Raw genomic sequence first — 15,604 nt, forward strand, 5'->3', positions numbered from 1 at the left:
TTCATATTATGGGCTATAACTTGAAGAATGCCAGAAATTAAAAAAGAGCGGATCGAAAATACTAAAATGGCCAAGTTTGAGGCCCCTGGCATTAAAGAGTAAGTTTATACGACCGTTTGAATTTTCGGAAAATTTAGAGGATTTGTATGGAAAATGTTACTCGAGAGCAAGACCTTGCTCTCCAACAACTTTTTCCATACAAATCTTCTTATTCTTTTAAAAATTCAGACTGTCGTAAAATCTCATTCTTTAATGATGGGGGCCTCAAACTTGGCCATTTTGATATTTTCGACATGCTTTTTCCATTTCTGGCATTCGTTAAGTTATAGCCCATAATTTTATGAAAAATAGGTCACGTGATGGCTTTGCTGCAAAGGGCTTATTTCTATAGCTTTGCTTGGATGTAACGATCTTGGCCGTTCGGTGACCTCTACTTTTCTTTCCAGAAACAGATTTTATTTACAGTTATCTCCACATGTCCAAAAATAAACAAAAAGTCAATGTGGGAAGTAAAAAAAGTTTCAAGATTTCTGTCCACGGGACATCGAATCCTGCAATCTTGCAGCTGCAAGGCGCATGAAACTATGGTCGCTAAATGCGAACTTGGTCTTAAAGTAACCTTACTAGTTGACTAAATTCACTTAACAGGTGCACTTAAACAATATTTGGCAGAGAACATTTCACTTTAATGTACTAGTTACAATATTTTTGGGCTTACAGACACTGTGGCCGTATTCAATAACGAAGTCCTATTTTTTCAGATTTAGGGTGTTCTTCCGGGCATGTTCTCTCCAAAACAAAGTCGGTGACTCCCCATTTTTTTTTACATTTCTGACATAATTCACTCGTCATCTTACAGTGGTAAAAGTCTCAGAAGAAAAATCAATGTTGAAATATTTTCGCGCGAACGTCCTTAAGGTGGCTCCCTATAGTTTACGATCGCACGCGCGCTGAGGACGAAGGTTCAAGTAATCTGTGCGCGCTCGAAAGAAAACGTCAGTGTTTTTCGATATTTTATGACGTCAACATGAGCACAAAAAGCAAAACTGACAGTGAAGTTTTTCGCGTTTCCTTCGGTGAAATTTCGTAAAATTCGGTAGTACATATCTTACTTTAGTCGGAGCTCATTTTTGAAGGAAATCTATAAGACCAGTTTTCTGGCTGGGGTAAAAGACGTAAATTTGCACAAATCGAAAAACCTGCCTTAACAAACCCTACTTCTTTCCTGTTTAAAATTCGTATCCCGCAGGATGCGATGTATGCTGTGAAAATTTTGGAAGACTTCCGCGAAGAAATTTCAAGGAAATCACAAATAAAGCCATAAAAAAAGCAAAAAAACACATTCGTTTGGGCTTTTATAATTTAAGACTAAAACCCATAATTTTAACAGAGATGATAGTAAAATACTATTTAATCATTGCTTATAATATAACATGCAATAAGTTTGAAAAGACTGGGTGTAAAAACGAATGGAAAAACGGCATTCAAAACATAACACGTGCGCGCGCAATGCCATAAATGATTACCCTATGAAGCCACCTTAAGTGGCTGGCCATCTTGAATATTTTAGTAGAACGAAATCTGAGGAGAGGGCGAGAAGTTTTTTCCTTCCCTCAGATTTCGTTCCCACAAGTATTCAAGATGGCCAGCTACAAACAGTCTAGTTTTCGGTTTTGGTCATTTTTAAGATCGGTTTTTCAGTTTTGCACTTACTCGATCTCTCAAAAATAGAAACGCACACATCTTTTGTTTCTGTATTCAAGTTTATGAGTTTGCAGTTTTAATCATCATGTTCGGCAGTTTTTCGGATTTGGACGATTTTTCGGTTTTCAAGATATTTCGAGCGGTCTTCCGGTTTCTAGTAGGTCCCATTACCCTCCTCCTAGTTTTTTTTTTCCTGCCTCTCTGTGGAAAACAAAAGAAAACGCGCGCCTGATTCCCACACCACTCTTGGACTCAAGTAAGAATCAGAATGACTTCGCGAAGTGACCAGTTCTGTAACAACATAAAATTGTATCATAAGAAAAGCGAAGAAGATCAGTTTTATGATTTTGTAATCAAAGACAAGGATGGCGCAGAAATCAGATCTCACAAGTTCATTCTTGCCTCCCAAAGTGAGTACTTCGCCGCATTGTTTCGCACAAATCCAAATGCCAGCGAAACGACTTTCAAAGATTTCTCCATCGATGTCATCAAGGAGTGCGTCGAATATTTTTACGGTCTTGAGCTGAACTTGACTAGTGAAAATGTTCAAGATGTGCTGATGTTTGCTGACTACATCACTCTTAGAGAAGTGATCGCTATTTGTATTGACTACATTCTCGAGAATATCGACGAGTCTAATTATGCTTCTGTAATCGACCTTGGTAACAGGAGGGAGATGTTCAGTTTAGTCGAGGCAGGAGTTTTGTTCGCCCTGAGAAACCTCACACGAAGTATCGATAGTTTTGACGAGCTCACCAAAGCGATGATTATAAAAGTTGCTGATCAACAACAGCAGATACCGATCAAGATGACAACGGAGCAATGGAACATCAATCGACTGAAGAAATTTCTGGCGGCACCGAAAGAAGAAATTGTCTTTCAAGCTCGTGGTTCTTCAGTTTACGAAGGCGATTTAAATAATTTTGCACCCAAATTAGCCATTAACGGCCAAATTTCGAACAGACATGTTATTTATTTCCACTCGAAAGGTGAGATGAATCCATGGCTAGAGGTGAAGTTCCCTTCCCCTGTGCTAATCTCGTCAGTGACCATTATCAACCGTAAGGATGGCTGGTGGGAAAGGCTAGTAAATGTGGAGATCAGAGCTGGAATGGCTCCTGTTCCTGACGGTTTCACAGCCCAGGAAAGAGGAGCCGATACTAACAAGATGCTGGATGTCAACTCCAGGTGCGGATTCTTTGCCGGTCCACCCGATAGGTTTACAGAGGAGGGACATGTCATCTTCTTTGACCGGCCAATTCTGGCACAGTACATCACTCTTCAGCTTCTGGGGGCTGGATATTTACAGATTAATGGCCTCAAAATTAACGGAGGTGACTTACTAAATTATGATAACCGTTTTTGATTTATTCAACTGTACCGGCATCTCTGGACAGAAACTAATTTTTAGAGATCAGACAATATCGATGGTAACTCAAATTTCAAAAGATAGAAAAGTTCTAATTAGTTCTAAATGAAGATAAGAGATTTTTAAAGAACACCGGAGCATGTTTTAAGGACGTTTGAGCGAAAATCTTAAATACTTAGATTTTCTTCCCATCTGTACTTTTATGGCGGTTAGATTAAGAATTGAACTATCAAACAGAACTGCATGGCGTCTGTATTGCGTTACAATGTGCGCTATACTTTTCAATGGCAGAAGAAGGTTCATTTAGAAACATTGTGATTTTTTTGTGTTTTATTTTTCATCAACAAGAATATAAAATGTTCTTATCCTGTAGTTTTGTTGCAACACGTGTAGGAGTTACACAGAGCAGACTACACATAACCAAGAGTAAATATCAATGGTTCATTTTTACTGAGCTGGTCATTTCATATATCGTTGCAATGAAAATACACTTGTATTATGATGGCTATTTTAAGATTGCAAAGAAGCATGTTGTAGGTCGCATAAAAAGGCATCTGGCAAAGTTCAGTCGCCTTTGCAACCACTAGCGCTGGAGTCACGCACGAGAAGTGTTTCGTGACTTCGACGCGAGTTGTTGTAAAGGAGACTAGGCAAAGTGCGAAGAGTGCATCCAACTGGGACACTGAGTTTCCTGTTTTTCCGGTATCAGCTCGACCTTTCTCCATTAGCACATCAAGGGTATCACGTGATAAATCTGAGATGAAGGAGGCGCGAAAGGCCGGAAACTGGATACGACGGCGATGCGCGGGCAACCTTGTTCCCAAGGTCTCTTCCTGCTCTCATCTTCCCTCCTCGCTCGGGAGAGCGAGAAGATGAAAGACTCTGGGAAATAAGGTTAATGCGCAGGCTTGACCGGTAGATAACTTGAAATGGCAAGCACCACATGGCGGAGCTGTGGCCTTATTCAATAACGAAGCCCGAGTTTTTCAGATTTAGGGTGTTCTTCCGGGCATGTTCTCTCCAAAACGAAGTCGGTGACCCCCCCCCCCCCCCCCCCACCCCCATCTTTTTTTCTACATTTCTGACATAATTAACTCATCATCTTACAATGGTAAAAGTCTCAGAAAATAATTCAATGTTGGAATATTTTCGCACGAACGTCCATAAGTGGCTGGCCATTTTGAATATTTTAGCAGAACGAAATCTGGGGAGAGGGCGAGAAGTTTTTTCCTCCCCTCAGATTTCGTTCCCACAAGTATTCAACATGGCCGTCTACGAACAGTCTGGTTTTCGGTTTTGGTCATTTTTAAGATCGGTTTTTCAGTTTTGCACTTACGATATCCGGTTTTTCGGTTGTGGTATCTGTTGCTGTTTTCCTTTATTAGCATTTCGAAGATAAGAAAAATTGATTACTCACTTGCCTACTTCCTAGGGCCTCTCCATTCGCATGAAGATTACAATCATCTTCGAAACAGTGAAAGAGAATGAGACTTCTGCCTGGAAACAGCCATCTAACTGCTGCTTCTCTGGAAAATCTAGGGTTAAAACAGGTTAAAGGGAAGGCAATAATTTCAACTGAAGATGGTCTCGATCCCTCAAAAATAGAAACGTACACATCTTTTGTTTCTGTATTCAAGTTTATGAGTTTGCAGTTTTAATCATCGTGTTCGGCAGTTTTTCGGATTTGGTTGATTTTTCGGTTTTCAAGATATTTCGAGCGGTCTTCCGGTTTCTAGTAGGTCCCATTACCCTCCTCCTAGTTCTTTTTTTTCTGCCTTTCTGTGGAAAACAAAAGAAAACGCGCGCCTGATTCCGACAACACTCTTGGACTCAAGTAAGAATCAGAATGACTTCGCGAAGTGACCAGTTCTGTAACAATATAAAATTGTATCATAAGAAAAGCGAAGAAGATCAGTTTTATGATTTTGTAATCAAAGACAAGGATGGCGCAGAAATCAGATCTCACAAGTTCATTCTTGCCTCCCAAAGTGAGTACTTCGCCGCATTGTTTCGCACAAATCCAAATGCCAGCGAAACGACTTTCAAAGATTTCTCCATCGATGTCATCAAGGAGTGCATCGAGTATTTCTCCGTTCTTGAGCTGAACTTGACGAGTGAAAATGTTCAAGATGTGCTGATGTTTGCTGACTACATCACTCTTAGAGAAGTGATCGCTATTTGTATTGACTACATTCTCGAGAATATCGACGAGTCTAATTATGCTTCTGTAATCGACCTTGGTAACAGTCGGGGGGTGTTCAGTTTAGTCGAGGCAGGAGTTTTGTTCGCCCTGAGAAACCTCACACGAAGTATCGATAGTTTTGACGAGCTCACCAAAGCGATGATTATAAAAGTTGCTGATCAACAACAGCAGATACCGATCAAGATGACAACGGAGCAATGGAACATCAATCGACTGAAGAAATTTCTGGCGGCACCGAAAGAAGAAATTGTCTTTCAAGCTCGTGGTTCTTCGGTTTTCCAAGGCAATTTCAATAATTGGGCACCAAAATTAGCCATTAACGGCCAAATTTCGAACAATGATCTTACTTATTTCCACTCGAAATGCGAGATGAATCCATGGCTAGAGGTGAAGTTCCCTTCCCCAGTGCTAATCTCGGCAGTGACCATTATCAACCGTAAGAATGGCTGTTGGAATAGGCTAGTAAATGTGGAGATCAGAGCTGGAATGGCTCCTGTTCCTGACGGTTTCACAGCCCAGGAAAGAGGAACCGATGCTGACAAGATGCTGGATGTCAACTCCAGGTGTGGATTCTTTGCCGGTCCACCTCACGGGTTTGTAGAGGAGGGACATGTCATCTTCTTTGACCGGCCAATTCTGGCACAGTACATCACTCTGCAGCTTCTGGGGGTTGGAATTTTACAAATTAATGGCCTCAAAATTAACGGAGGTGACTTACTAAATTATGATAACCGTTTTTGATTTATTCAACTGTACCGGCATCTCTGGACAGAAATTAATTTTTAGAGATCAGACAATGTTATTGATGGTAACTCAAATTTCAAAAGATAGAAAAGTTCTAATTAGTTCTAAATGAAGATGAGAGATTTTTAAAGAACACCGGAGTATGTTTTAAGGACGTTTGAGCGAAAATCTTAAATACTTAGATTTTTTCCCAGCTGTACTTTTATTGTGGTTAGATTAAGAATTGAACTCTCCAATAGAGCTGCATGGTGTCTGTATTGCGTTACAATGTGCGCCATACTTTTCAATGGCAGAAGAAGGTTCATTTAAGAATATTGTGATTTTTTGTGTTTCATTTTTCATCAACATGAATATGAAATGTTCTAATCTGGTAGTTTTGTGGCAACCCGTATAAGAGTTACACAGTGCAGATTACACAGAGCCAAGAGTAGATAGATATGAATAGTTCAGCTCTGTTTATTGAGTTTTACTGAGTTGCTAGCTCTGTTTATTGAGTTTTACTGAGTTGCTCCTTTCACATATCTTTGCAATGAAAATACACTTGCATTATGATGGCTATATTTAAATTTCAAAGAAGCATGTTGTAGTCCAGGGCCATCCATATCAAAAGGCATCTGGCAACGTTAAGTCGCCTTCACAACCGCTTGCACCGGAGTCACGCACGGGAAGTGTTGCGTGACTCCAGCACGAGTGGTTTCAAAGGAGACTTGGCGAAGTGCGAAGAGTGCATCCACCTACGACATTGAGTTTCCTGTTTTTCCGGCATAAGCTATTTTTCTCCATTAGCACATCAAGGGTATCACGTGATAAAATCTGGAATGAAGGAGGCGCGAAAGGCTAGGAACTGGATACGACGGCCATGCGCGAGCAACCTCGTTCCCAGGGTCCCTCATCTTACCGCCCTCCTCTTCCCTCCTCGCCCGGGAGGGCTGGAAGATGAAAGAGCCTAGGAAATAAGCTTGATGCGCACGCTTGGCCTGTAGATAACTTGAAATATGCGCTGGATCATTTCAAAGGGAAGCATCCCACGGCGAAGCTATGGCTTTTAATATCTATATGTATCTATTATCTTCTATCTTTGCGATCACCGTAGTGATTTCTATCGCGTCTTTCGTATGTCCTGCCTTCATCTTCTGTGCGGTCTCTTCGCTTATCAAATCTATCCTTCCCCTTTTCGTCAACCTCTCGACCTTTATCGTGACGTGATGCGTGATAAGCCCTGTCCGTTTGCTCTCTCGGGTCATACGTTGAGTGATAATCGTGATTGTGACGGTCACTCGCACCACCAGCATCACGTTCACGATAATCACGAAGACGCGTTTCACGATCGCGTTCATGAACATCACGATCACGCGTTTCCTTATCACGCTCTCGAATGTCTCGTACATGATTTAGCGCTTCACGGTCACGTCCACGCTCATGCACATCTCTACTTGCGTAACCATCTTTAAAATCACGTTCCCCACGATCACGCTTATTATCACGCGTAACTTTCAAATCTTGAGAATCACTGTCATGCTGTACACCTCGGTCAGTCCTATCACGTTTGTCCTTCTCAGTTTGGCTTGCTCTAGCAGGCGCTTTTTCTCTCCACGGCTCCTTTTCAAGCTTTTTCCTTTTTTCTGCGGGATCTTCCTCGCCTGAGCTGACCGTCGTTTTCTTTTTCTTTGGCGTTTTCTCATCTTTGTGTTTCTTTTGTTTCTTTGCTTTCTTCTCTTTTTTCCTTTTCTTTGGCAGCTCCAGTAATTCCTCTTCCTCATCAGAAGCCGGTGGTGAAGGTGACGGTGTCTTTGGTGCGCAGCCTTCCTCAACAATCTCCTTTCTGTTTCCGTGCTCGTCCTTCTCATCTCCTTTGGGTCGCCGATAGTTAGCACAGTGATCCACTCGGATGATCCTGCCGCCAAGCTTTGAAAGCGAATCCAAAATACTGCCATTACTAATGAAATTTGACCTTCAGTTTCATTTGCTAATAAGTGACATTCGAAAAATCAACGGTAAATTCCAGTTATATCCAATCGTCAATAGCCCCCACCCAACCACCCAACCCACCATCACCAAAACTCAGGATTTTTGAGCTGGATTATTTCTTTGTCCTTACCTCTTGGAATCGACCAGTGCCTAGAGACCGATTATGATCATTCAGCACCGCATTAAAAACATAAACTACTCCTCTACGAATTTGAACACACTTTGAAAAGTCTTAATGATATTAATAATTAATATCGTTACGACTTTTCATTGTGTGTTCAAATTAGAATTATTCTATTCTCTTTTGCTACCCTCAGCTGAATAGAAAACATTTCTTTTATAAGGGGGACAAATGAATACTATACAACAAATAGTTGAGAGAGCTGCCAGCAATCGATTATATTCACAAGAAACTGAGACACGGCTGAATACGGGTTACAAGCCAGAGAACAAACATAAAATGTTACATGCCTTTTCACACAACAATAGCAAATTGTAATAAAGAAAAATAGCCTATAATTATGCATGCATGTATAGCAGGAGCCTGCTGTATTAATGAAAATATTTTATCAATTTCAAGTCTCTCTGGCATGTCAGAAGCACTCAAATCAGTTTTACCCTCCTCAGGGGGTGGATTGTTAACAAGATTTCATTCTTGTAAGCAACCAGCTCCATTTACAACCCCTTTTTTCATATCCTTGAGGTGGTTGCTTATAAAAGCTTTGACTGCAGATTGATAGAGATCCTAACCTTGATGCCATTGAGGTTGTCCACAGCCAAAATAGTACTACGTTGGTCTTCATAACACAAGAAACAAAATCCTTTTGGTTTTCCAGTTTTCTTGTCTCTGACTAGATTTACATTTACTATTTCACCATATCTGTTGATAGAAAAAGTTATGTGAAAATCAAATATTAGGACGGTTCTTGTTCACAGGCGACCTTGATCCTGGACATTGACTGTGCTTAAGATACGTCAAGCTAAAAACTCACCTTTTCCATCATGCATTTTTATCATAGTTGTTTTTATTATTGTAAGTTTGCCTTTAATTGTAATTTAAGCTTTTTAAAATCATTGTAAGTTTACTTTTAATTGTAACTTTAGCTTTTTAGCCTTTATATTCCGTTTTTAATCTTGTCATGCACATTTGAACATTTTATGAAATTTGCACATTATAAATGTTATCAAAATTGAAATTGAAAGTGAAGAATGATCATCCCAGTTAATTTTCCAATTTAAGCAATTGGAAAGAAGAAGCCTGAAAAAATCAGGGCTTCAACGGGATTTGAACCCATGACCTCCACGATACCGGTGCAATGCTCTACCAACTGAGCTATGAAGCCACACATTGGGAGCGAGGTCAATTAGTTGAGTTCATATCTTCCCGTGAGGAGTTAAATGATGTGGTTTATATGAAATAATTCATATATGAACTGCGGTTGTAGATGAAAGTGAAGAATAATCATCACAGTTAATTTTCCAATTTAAGCAATTGGAAAGAAGAAGCCTGAAAAAATCAGGGCTTCAACGGAGTTCATATATGAATTATTTCATATAAACTTCACATCATTTCACTCCTCACGGGAAGATATGAACTCAACTAATTGACCTCGCTCCCAAGTGTGGCTTCATAGCTCAGTTGGTAGAGCATCGCACCGGTATCGCGGAGGTCACGGGTTCGAATCCCGTTGAAGCCCTGATTTTTTCAGGCTTCTTCTTTCCAATAGCTTAAATTGGAAAATTAACTGCGATGATCATTCTTCACTTTCATCTACAACCGCAGTTCATATATGAATTATTTCATATAAACTTCACATCAAAATTGAAATTGAAATTAAGATAGACCTTCTATATATTGTGACAAATACATTGTCTATTTACAAACAACTTGATATTATAATGCTAAACTTACTGTGAAAAAACACACAAGACGTCACCTTCTGTAAGGTCGTAAGGGAGTCCACCTGTCAAGAAGAAATGACACATTTAGTATGTGCAATACTTATTAATACACATGAAAACGTGAGTTATTGTTTCTCTTAACTCAGTTCCTGTAAGCCAAAAAATGCAAAATTGACCACATTGCATTCTTTATTTAATATCTCAACAACTATTTATAGTAACATAGTATATAATTTTGAGCCAACTGTAAAATTACTTTCTTACTTACTTGAAACACCTCTCGGATTGTCTTCAGCCTCAGGAAAAATCAGTTTGTAACTTTCACTGAGAACTTGGAGGTGTGAATTTCCCATTGTTTGGTACCAGTTACATGAACATGAATTTGATTGTAATTCTCACTTGTTTATTGCATAATCTATGTTTGTTTGATTGGCCATTGTATTTGCTTTGGTTTTGGTTTTACCAAGCTTTACTAAGAACTGTTCAAACACCAACTTCTATGGCTGGCCTCGGGGATGGATATGGGATTTTAGAGGGGGTTTGACAGGGTTTTCAAATTTTGCCGGCACCCAGTGCAAGTCACCGGCTACTTCAAGCATTTGCGCCAGGTACTTTTCGTATTCCAACTTTTACCAATGTAATTGTAACCTGATCTTTTTGTGGAAATACATATACGCTAACAGATGAAAAAAATAAATAAAGAGTGCGGCTACTATATGTACCTTTCGAACCAGTTTCAAATTTCGCAGCAAGAGCATTTTTTGGAGAAATTTTGCTTGTGGGCACAGACTGTCATTGGAATGTGCATGTATCAGCACGAAGATTTCTTCTCACATGCACAGTTTCCAAGATGAAGCGGAGGCAGCAAACAATGCTGTCGTTTCTTTCCACAGCCAAGAAGTCACAAAGACAAACAGGTAAAAGTAATTTTAGGAATCAGAGTTAATAAATATTATGTGTTGTCCCAGTTCTCAAAATGACGATAAAACAGTCCGCTTAAGCTGAGGTGACCACAGTATGGATGGCTGTAGCCACGTTCGTGTGGTGAACGCGAAGGGAGTCTTCCTCGTGAAATGTTACTCATTACGGTCTTGATTGTACCAAATGTATTTTAAATGAAAGGTTGAAAGAATTCTTAACAATAAAACCCTTCAACAACACGAGTGTTCAGAATTTTAGACAAACAAACTGTAAATTGCAGCAAATTGTTGAAATCAATGTAGAAACGAAATGAGACCACTGACTTTGTTGTGATACTTTATGTACGTAAAAGGAGATATCACGGAAATATTACGTTAATTCTGTTGATTCATTTGCAGCTCTCTTTCTACTTTTTTTTAATTTGAAAACCCTGATTTGAGAGACTGACTACAGATGGTGGTCCCCTGAAGAAATTGAAAATTGTTAAAAATTGCCTTGGGGCATCCTCCCCAGGAAAATTTTTAAAATTTGAGGAAATGGGATTTCTGTCATTCTGAGGCAAACTCAGCGTGTTTTTATGTCTAATTTTTTTTTTTACATTTAGGGGGTTAGACCAAACCCCCTGAACCCCCAGTAGATCTGCCCCAAGGCCTGTTCGACAGTCTTACCAATGAAGACGTAGGCACTATCTTTGTATTGTTTGTGCCAAGCTTGACTGTCTTCCACTCCCATCTCCAACATTCGTTCATTCATTTTCTGAATGTTCTTTACGTTTCTGCAAAATACACCCAGTTCATATGTAAACTAAAGCTACGACAGAAAATTACGGCTAACACGCGTGGTGTCACAGTGCTAATCGTGACAACGCAAAACATCAGCGTCATAAAGTAGAAAACGAGTAGAAGCTGAACGCAAGTTCAATATAGTTATGCTTATATTCTGCAATGACAGATGTCTTCCGTGGAATTAATTGCTTTTTTGCAAAGCAAAACAAGTCACAGAAGGAATCATTACTTACGTTAACGGATTCATGTCTGTCTTTGAGCCAACGCTAGCTTCAATTTCGTCAAAACAACGAATATGTTTCTGATGTTTCTAACAATTTGACAAAATGGCGCCCGTTTTTACCACTGACCAAGATTTCGCGGACTCCGCCACTACTTCATAAGGTAAAGATAGCCATATTTGGCACTATAATGTTCGAAGAGCCTTGCGTGACTCAAGGCCTGGAAAATTATCCAAACTCGAATTTACACCCTCAAACCTCTCTCAAAACTATGCAAAAAAGTACTTGGACTGGAGGTCATACATCGTCTGTGTTATCTTTAGACGTGAACAGAGAAGGTATTTTAGCTTCAGGTGGAGAGGATGAGCTGTGTATCTGGTCAAAGGATGGTACATCTCAAAGCAAACTTCCGTTTACTTCATATCTGTCCGGTGACCGTGACACCAAAGAAGTAAACAGCGTTTGCTTTTGTGTGAAAAACCCTGAACGTTTATATGCTTCTTGCGGGAACAAAATATTAGGTTATGACCTGAGAAATCTTGCCTCTACCGTTTGCGAATTTCAGTTCAACGAGGATGAAATTAACCAATTGGCCATTCACGACAAGGGAACGTTCCTTGCCGCCTGCGATGACAGCGGTGAAATTAAAATAATAGATGTGGCATCGGGAAGATTACTTAAGTCACTGTACAACAAACACGATAACATTTGTTCGACTGTTCAATTCAGGTCTAACAGACCTTGGGAAATAATTTCCGGGGGCATGGATTTCAAAGTTGTCAGCTGGGACTTTTCCTCTGGAAGACCTCTTCAGGAACTTAATGTTCAGGAACTTGGAGGTGACAGTCAAGAAGGGGCCTATTTCATCAACCCACCATTTGTTCACTCCATTCACATGGCAGGAAATGGGAGAATGTTCGTGGCTGGATTAGGTATCAACACATTTACGTTGATGTAAATAATATTTCCTCAACTTCCATAGGGTTTTCTTCTGGGCACTTGTATTATGGGGTAAAGGATTGTTGGGGTTGCTTTAAAGGTACAGTTTAGAGCCCAAAGTATCTTAATAATGAAAAAAATAATAGTTAAGACTTAATTTATTCTGGTAAAAGTAAAGCTGGTCAGTCAATCAACAAAGATTGATTGACTGGTATGAATCAATGACCAGTACATTGACAAAAATACTTGCAGCTAATTTACAAAAATATCAGTTAAAATCTAGAGAAACCTAAGCATTACTCGTACAAATATGACTGGCGCTGTCCGTGTTCATCAAGTAAGTGAAAGTGTTCTAAGCTCAAGTATCTCTCTTGGTAGTTTGTTCTAGGCACTCGCAGCTGAGAATTTAAACAACGCCTGTCCACCGTTGGTCTTAACTGGTGGTAGATCTAATAATGTTGGATCCCTGAGGGATTGACGGTGTCTTTGTGATTGTTTTACTAATTAACCTAGCAACTGCTTAGGGCAGTTACTGTTCCCAACTCAGCACATGTATGTCATGAATTTTGCTCCTCGGCTGCCCATATGACATACTGGGTATGTCAAAATTTTAAGACACTCAGTCAAACTCCCTGCACACCAGAAACAACTTTTATCAGCATCTGAGATTTGTCGGGCTATAACATCTTGTTTTGCCCTTTTTTTCTTTTCTTTTTGGCATACAAAGGTTCTCACAGCTCCAAAATTTTGATTTCAGCCAATGGGAGCATCCAACTTTTCAGGTTTGAAGGAAAGAAGAAATTTGTTCCTGACGAGTGTCTGAAAAAACATTCCTCCAGTGCATCTCAAGTCCACTTCCCTAAGTTTAGTCCAAATGACATGCTAGTGTCAGGTGGAGATGACTGTAGAGTTGTTCTGTGGAATCTAAGTAGCGGCCAATGCAACGGGACATCGGTTGCAGAGAACAATGCAAAAGAAGCCAGTTCTGTCTGTGTTGTCCATGAAGTCCAACATGGATCAAAGATTAACTGGATTTCATCTAGTTCACCGACACAAAATATTTTTGTGGCGGATCTAACAAATGATGTATCTGTGTACTGTGTGACATGAAGATTGACTTCAATTTACGTTAATACAAAAAATGACACACTTCAGATTGAAAACAGTTTTTAGGATTTATTACCACATGGTACCTTGATTTGGAAATTGTGGAGAAAACAACCCGCTATTCTGGTTTTTCCACAATTGGCAACAAAATCAATTAAAATAAATGCAGGATAATAACCTTGTACATAACGCTACAAATAACACTTTCATTTAAATGGTCATGTACTAGGGCTTTCACAGCATACATGTAATGAACAGCACCACATAAATATACTCCATAGCATTCACATGAATGAACAACAAAGGGGCAAAGCTGCATGTCTGGGTTTTCTTGGACGAAGTAAACTGTTGTTAATATCAGTGTCTGTATCATGGAGGTCTCTGTAAAGGTAGGTTCAACTGTTAAATCGCTTCCCCTTGAATGGTTATGCACTAGGGTTTCATTAAGTCTTCAGACTACCGTAACTTAGAACTAGGTACCATAAACAGTACCATGTGAAAATCTTGCTTAACAGCGATCATTTGAATGGTCACACAGCAGGGTTTCATCCGTGGTCTTTCAAAAGAACCTTCAAGTCCTACCCTGGGAGTGAAACTGAAAATCATGAAACCCAAATTCCTTCCAATCTAAAGTGGGCAATTACCACTATTAGACATGCCTGCAGGGAGTCATGGTAGTTCTATTCATCATCTTAGACTGGGTTTTTTTTTTCATGAATACAACTACCATGATGCCCAAAGGCACATTTCATAGAGGGAGGACAACAATGCTGTTGGCAAATGTACTTTATTGTCCACATGATTAAAGGAACAATGTTAATATCAAAGTCTAGTTTTCACATACTTCAACAGTTTCGTTAGCTTGTTGGAAGGTCCTTGGGAGAAGAGGATGTTACTTTATAGACCTTTATACATCATAAGAGAAGTGAAAATTTAACCTTCAGAGGTCACAGTGTGGTTAAAATTTGAACTGTTACATAAACAATAGCCTCCATTTCACATGGAAATATGCTTGGGCATTTGTCCATGGACATCTGTTCCAAGAAGCAAACAGTTTTCTGAGAGCGTAGCTCGAGGAAAACTGTGAGCTTTGAGGAAAAGATAATGTCCAAGGACAAATATCTGAGCATATTTTTGCGTCAAATGGGGGCTATTGTGTTTATCATCCTTCAAATTTTTTTTGGAACACGCGCAGTTTTGAAAATTGGGGAATATCACTCAGATACTCCCCAATATCCGGTGTAGCATGCATGTGGTTCAATCAGGAATGGTTGTCACTGTCGAAGTATAAGCATGAAGCATAAAACTTAGGAGGACAGCAGTAAACAATGTAAGCACAAGCAAAATAAGAACAAGAACATTCTTGCGTTGCTCTCACTTAGAAATACAGTGGCACAGGTATTTAGGCATGACAGCAAACAGTTTGTTTTCTTTGAATGACCAAAACGGATCAATGTCTTGGTTGCACTCAAAACGCATGTGAGAATTTGATGTACAGTAAAATGGTCCACACCTTTCAGATGCAAAACACATTTTGGTATTCTGGGGAAAGAAGTTTGAAAAGGGCAAATGCTGGAGAGAAATGGGAAAAATTGTTAATTGTAAAGATGGAGGGAAAAGACTAGTACAATTACTCAATAGCCCATTTCTGACTTCCTTAAGCCTCTCTATCAAAGTGAGGCCTGGTGCACCATTCATGACTGAAAATGAGTTAATTCGCACGTGAATGAAATCTCATTTT

The 15,604-nt window shown here is 39.6% G+C and overlaps 4 protein-coding genes across 4 annotated transcripts; 3 read left to right on the forward strand and 1 right to left on the reverse strand.

Moving 5' to 3' along the window:
- Positions 1 to 1,753: 1,753 nt before the first annotated feature.
- On the forward strand, positions 1,754 to 3,523 carry LOC110047020 (uncharacterized). The gene has a single exon (XM_020752739.2). It carries the CDS (start codon positions 1,973 to 1,975, stop codon positions 3,068 to 3,070), a length of 1,098 nt encoding a protein of 365 aa, XP_020608398.2. The 5' UTR covers positions 1,754 to 1,972; the 3' UTR covers positions 3,071 to 3,523.
- A 1,337-nt stretch (positions 3,524 to 4,860) lies between these two features.
- LOC149108736 (uncharacterized) lies at positions 4,861 to 6,393 on the forward strand. The gene has a single exon (XM_089294535.1). It carries the CDS (start codon positions 4,920 to 4,922, stop codon positions 6,015 to 6,017), a length of 1,098 nt encoding a protein of 365 aa, XP_089150661.1. The 5' UTR covers positions 4,861 to 4,919; the 3' UTR covers positions 6,018 to 6,393.
- A 67-nt stretch (positions 6,394 to 6,460) lies between these two features.
- Positions 6,461 to 11,942, reverse strand: LOC110047018 (uncharacterized). The gene is made up of 5 exons (XM_020752736.2): positions 11,830 to 11,942; positions 11,480 to 11,586; positions 9,901 to 9,952; positions 8,739 to 8,868; positions 6,461 to 7,925 (listed from the first exon to the last, which is right to left on the reverse strand). Exons 1-5 carry the CDS (start codon positions 11,841 to 11,843, stop codon positions 7,086 to 7,088), a joined length of 1,143 nt encoding a protein of 380 aa, XP_020608395.2. The 5' UTR covers positions 11,844 to 11,942; the 3' UTR covers positions 6,461 to 7,085.
- Positions 11,943 to 11,985: 43 nt separating this feature from the next.
- LOC110047019 (WD repeat-containing protein 53-like) lies at positions 11,986 to 14,690 on the forward strand. The gene is made up of 2 exons (XM_020752737.2): positions 11,986 to 12,749; positions 13,514 to 14,690. The coding sequence occupies exons 1-2, from the start codon at positions 12,008 to 12,010 to the stop codon at positions 13,864 to 13,866; spliced, it is 1,095 nt and encodes a 364-aa protein (XP_020608396.2). The 5' UTR covers positions 11,986 to 12,007; the 3' UTR covers positions 13,867 to 14,690.
- Positions 14,691 to 15,604: the final 914 nt, after the last annotated feature.

Source organism: Orbicella faveolata, unplaced genomic scaffold, assembly GCF_042242905.1.
Source record: "Orbicella faveolata isolate gen_17 unplaced genomic scaffold, um_ofav_v1 contig_25, whole genome shotgun sequence".
Lineage (NCBI taxonomy): Eukaryota > Metazoa > Cnidaria > Anthozoa > Scleractinia > Merulinidae > Orbicella > Orbicella faveolata.

Coding starts and splice junctions, on each gene's coding strand:
- LOC149108736 (XM_089294535.1), top strand. CDS start 4,920: ATGACTTCGCGAAGTGACCAGTTCTGTAACAATATAAAATTGTATCAT.
- LOC110047020 (XM_020752739.2), top strand. CDS start 1,973: ATGACTTCGCGAAGTGACCAGTTCTGTAACAACATAAAATTGTATCAT.
- LOC110047018 (XM_020752736.2), bottom strand. Junction 9,953..11,479: donor TAGTGCCTACGTCTTCATTG/GTAAGACTGTCG, acceptor TCTTCTTGACAG/GTGGACTCCCTTACGACCTT. Junction 7,926..8,738: donor ACAACCTCAATGGCATCAAG/GTTAGGATCTCT, acceptor TCGCTTTCAAAG/CTTGGCGGCAGGATCATCCG.
- LOC110047019 (XM_020752737.2), top strand. CDS start 12,008: ATGTTCGAAGAGCCTTGCGTGACTCAAGGCCTGGAAAATTATCCAAAC. Junction 12,750..13,513: donor AATGTTCGTGGCTGGATTAG/GTATCAACACAT, acceptor TTTTGATTTCAG/CCAATGGGAGCATCCAACTT.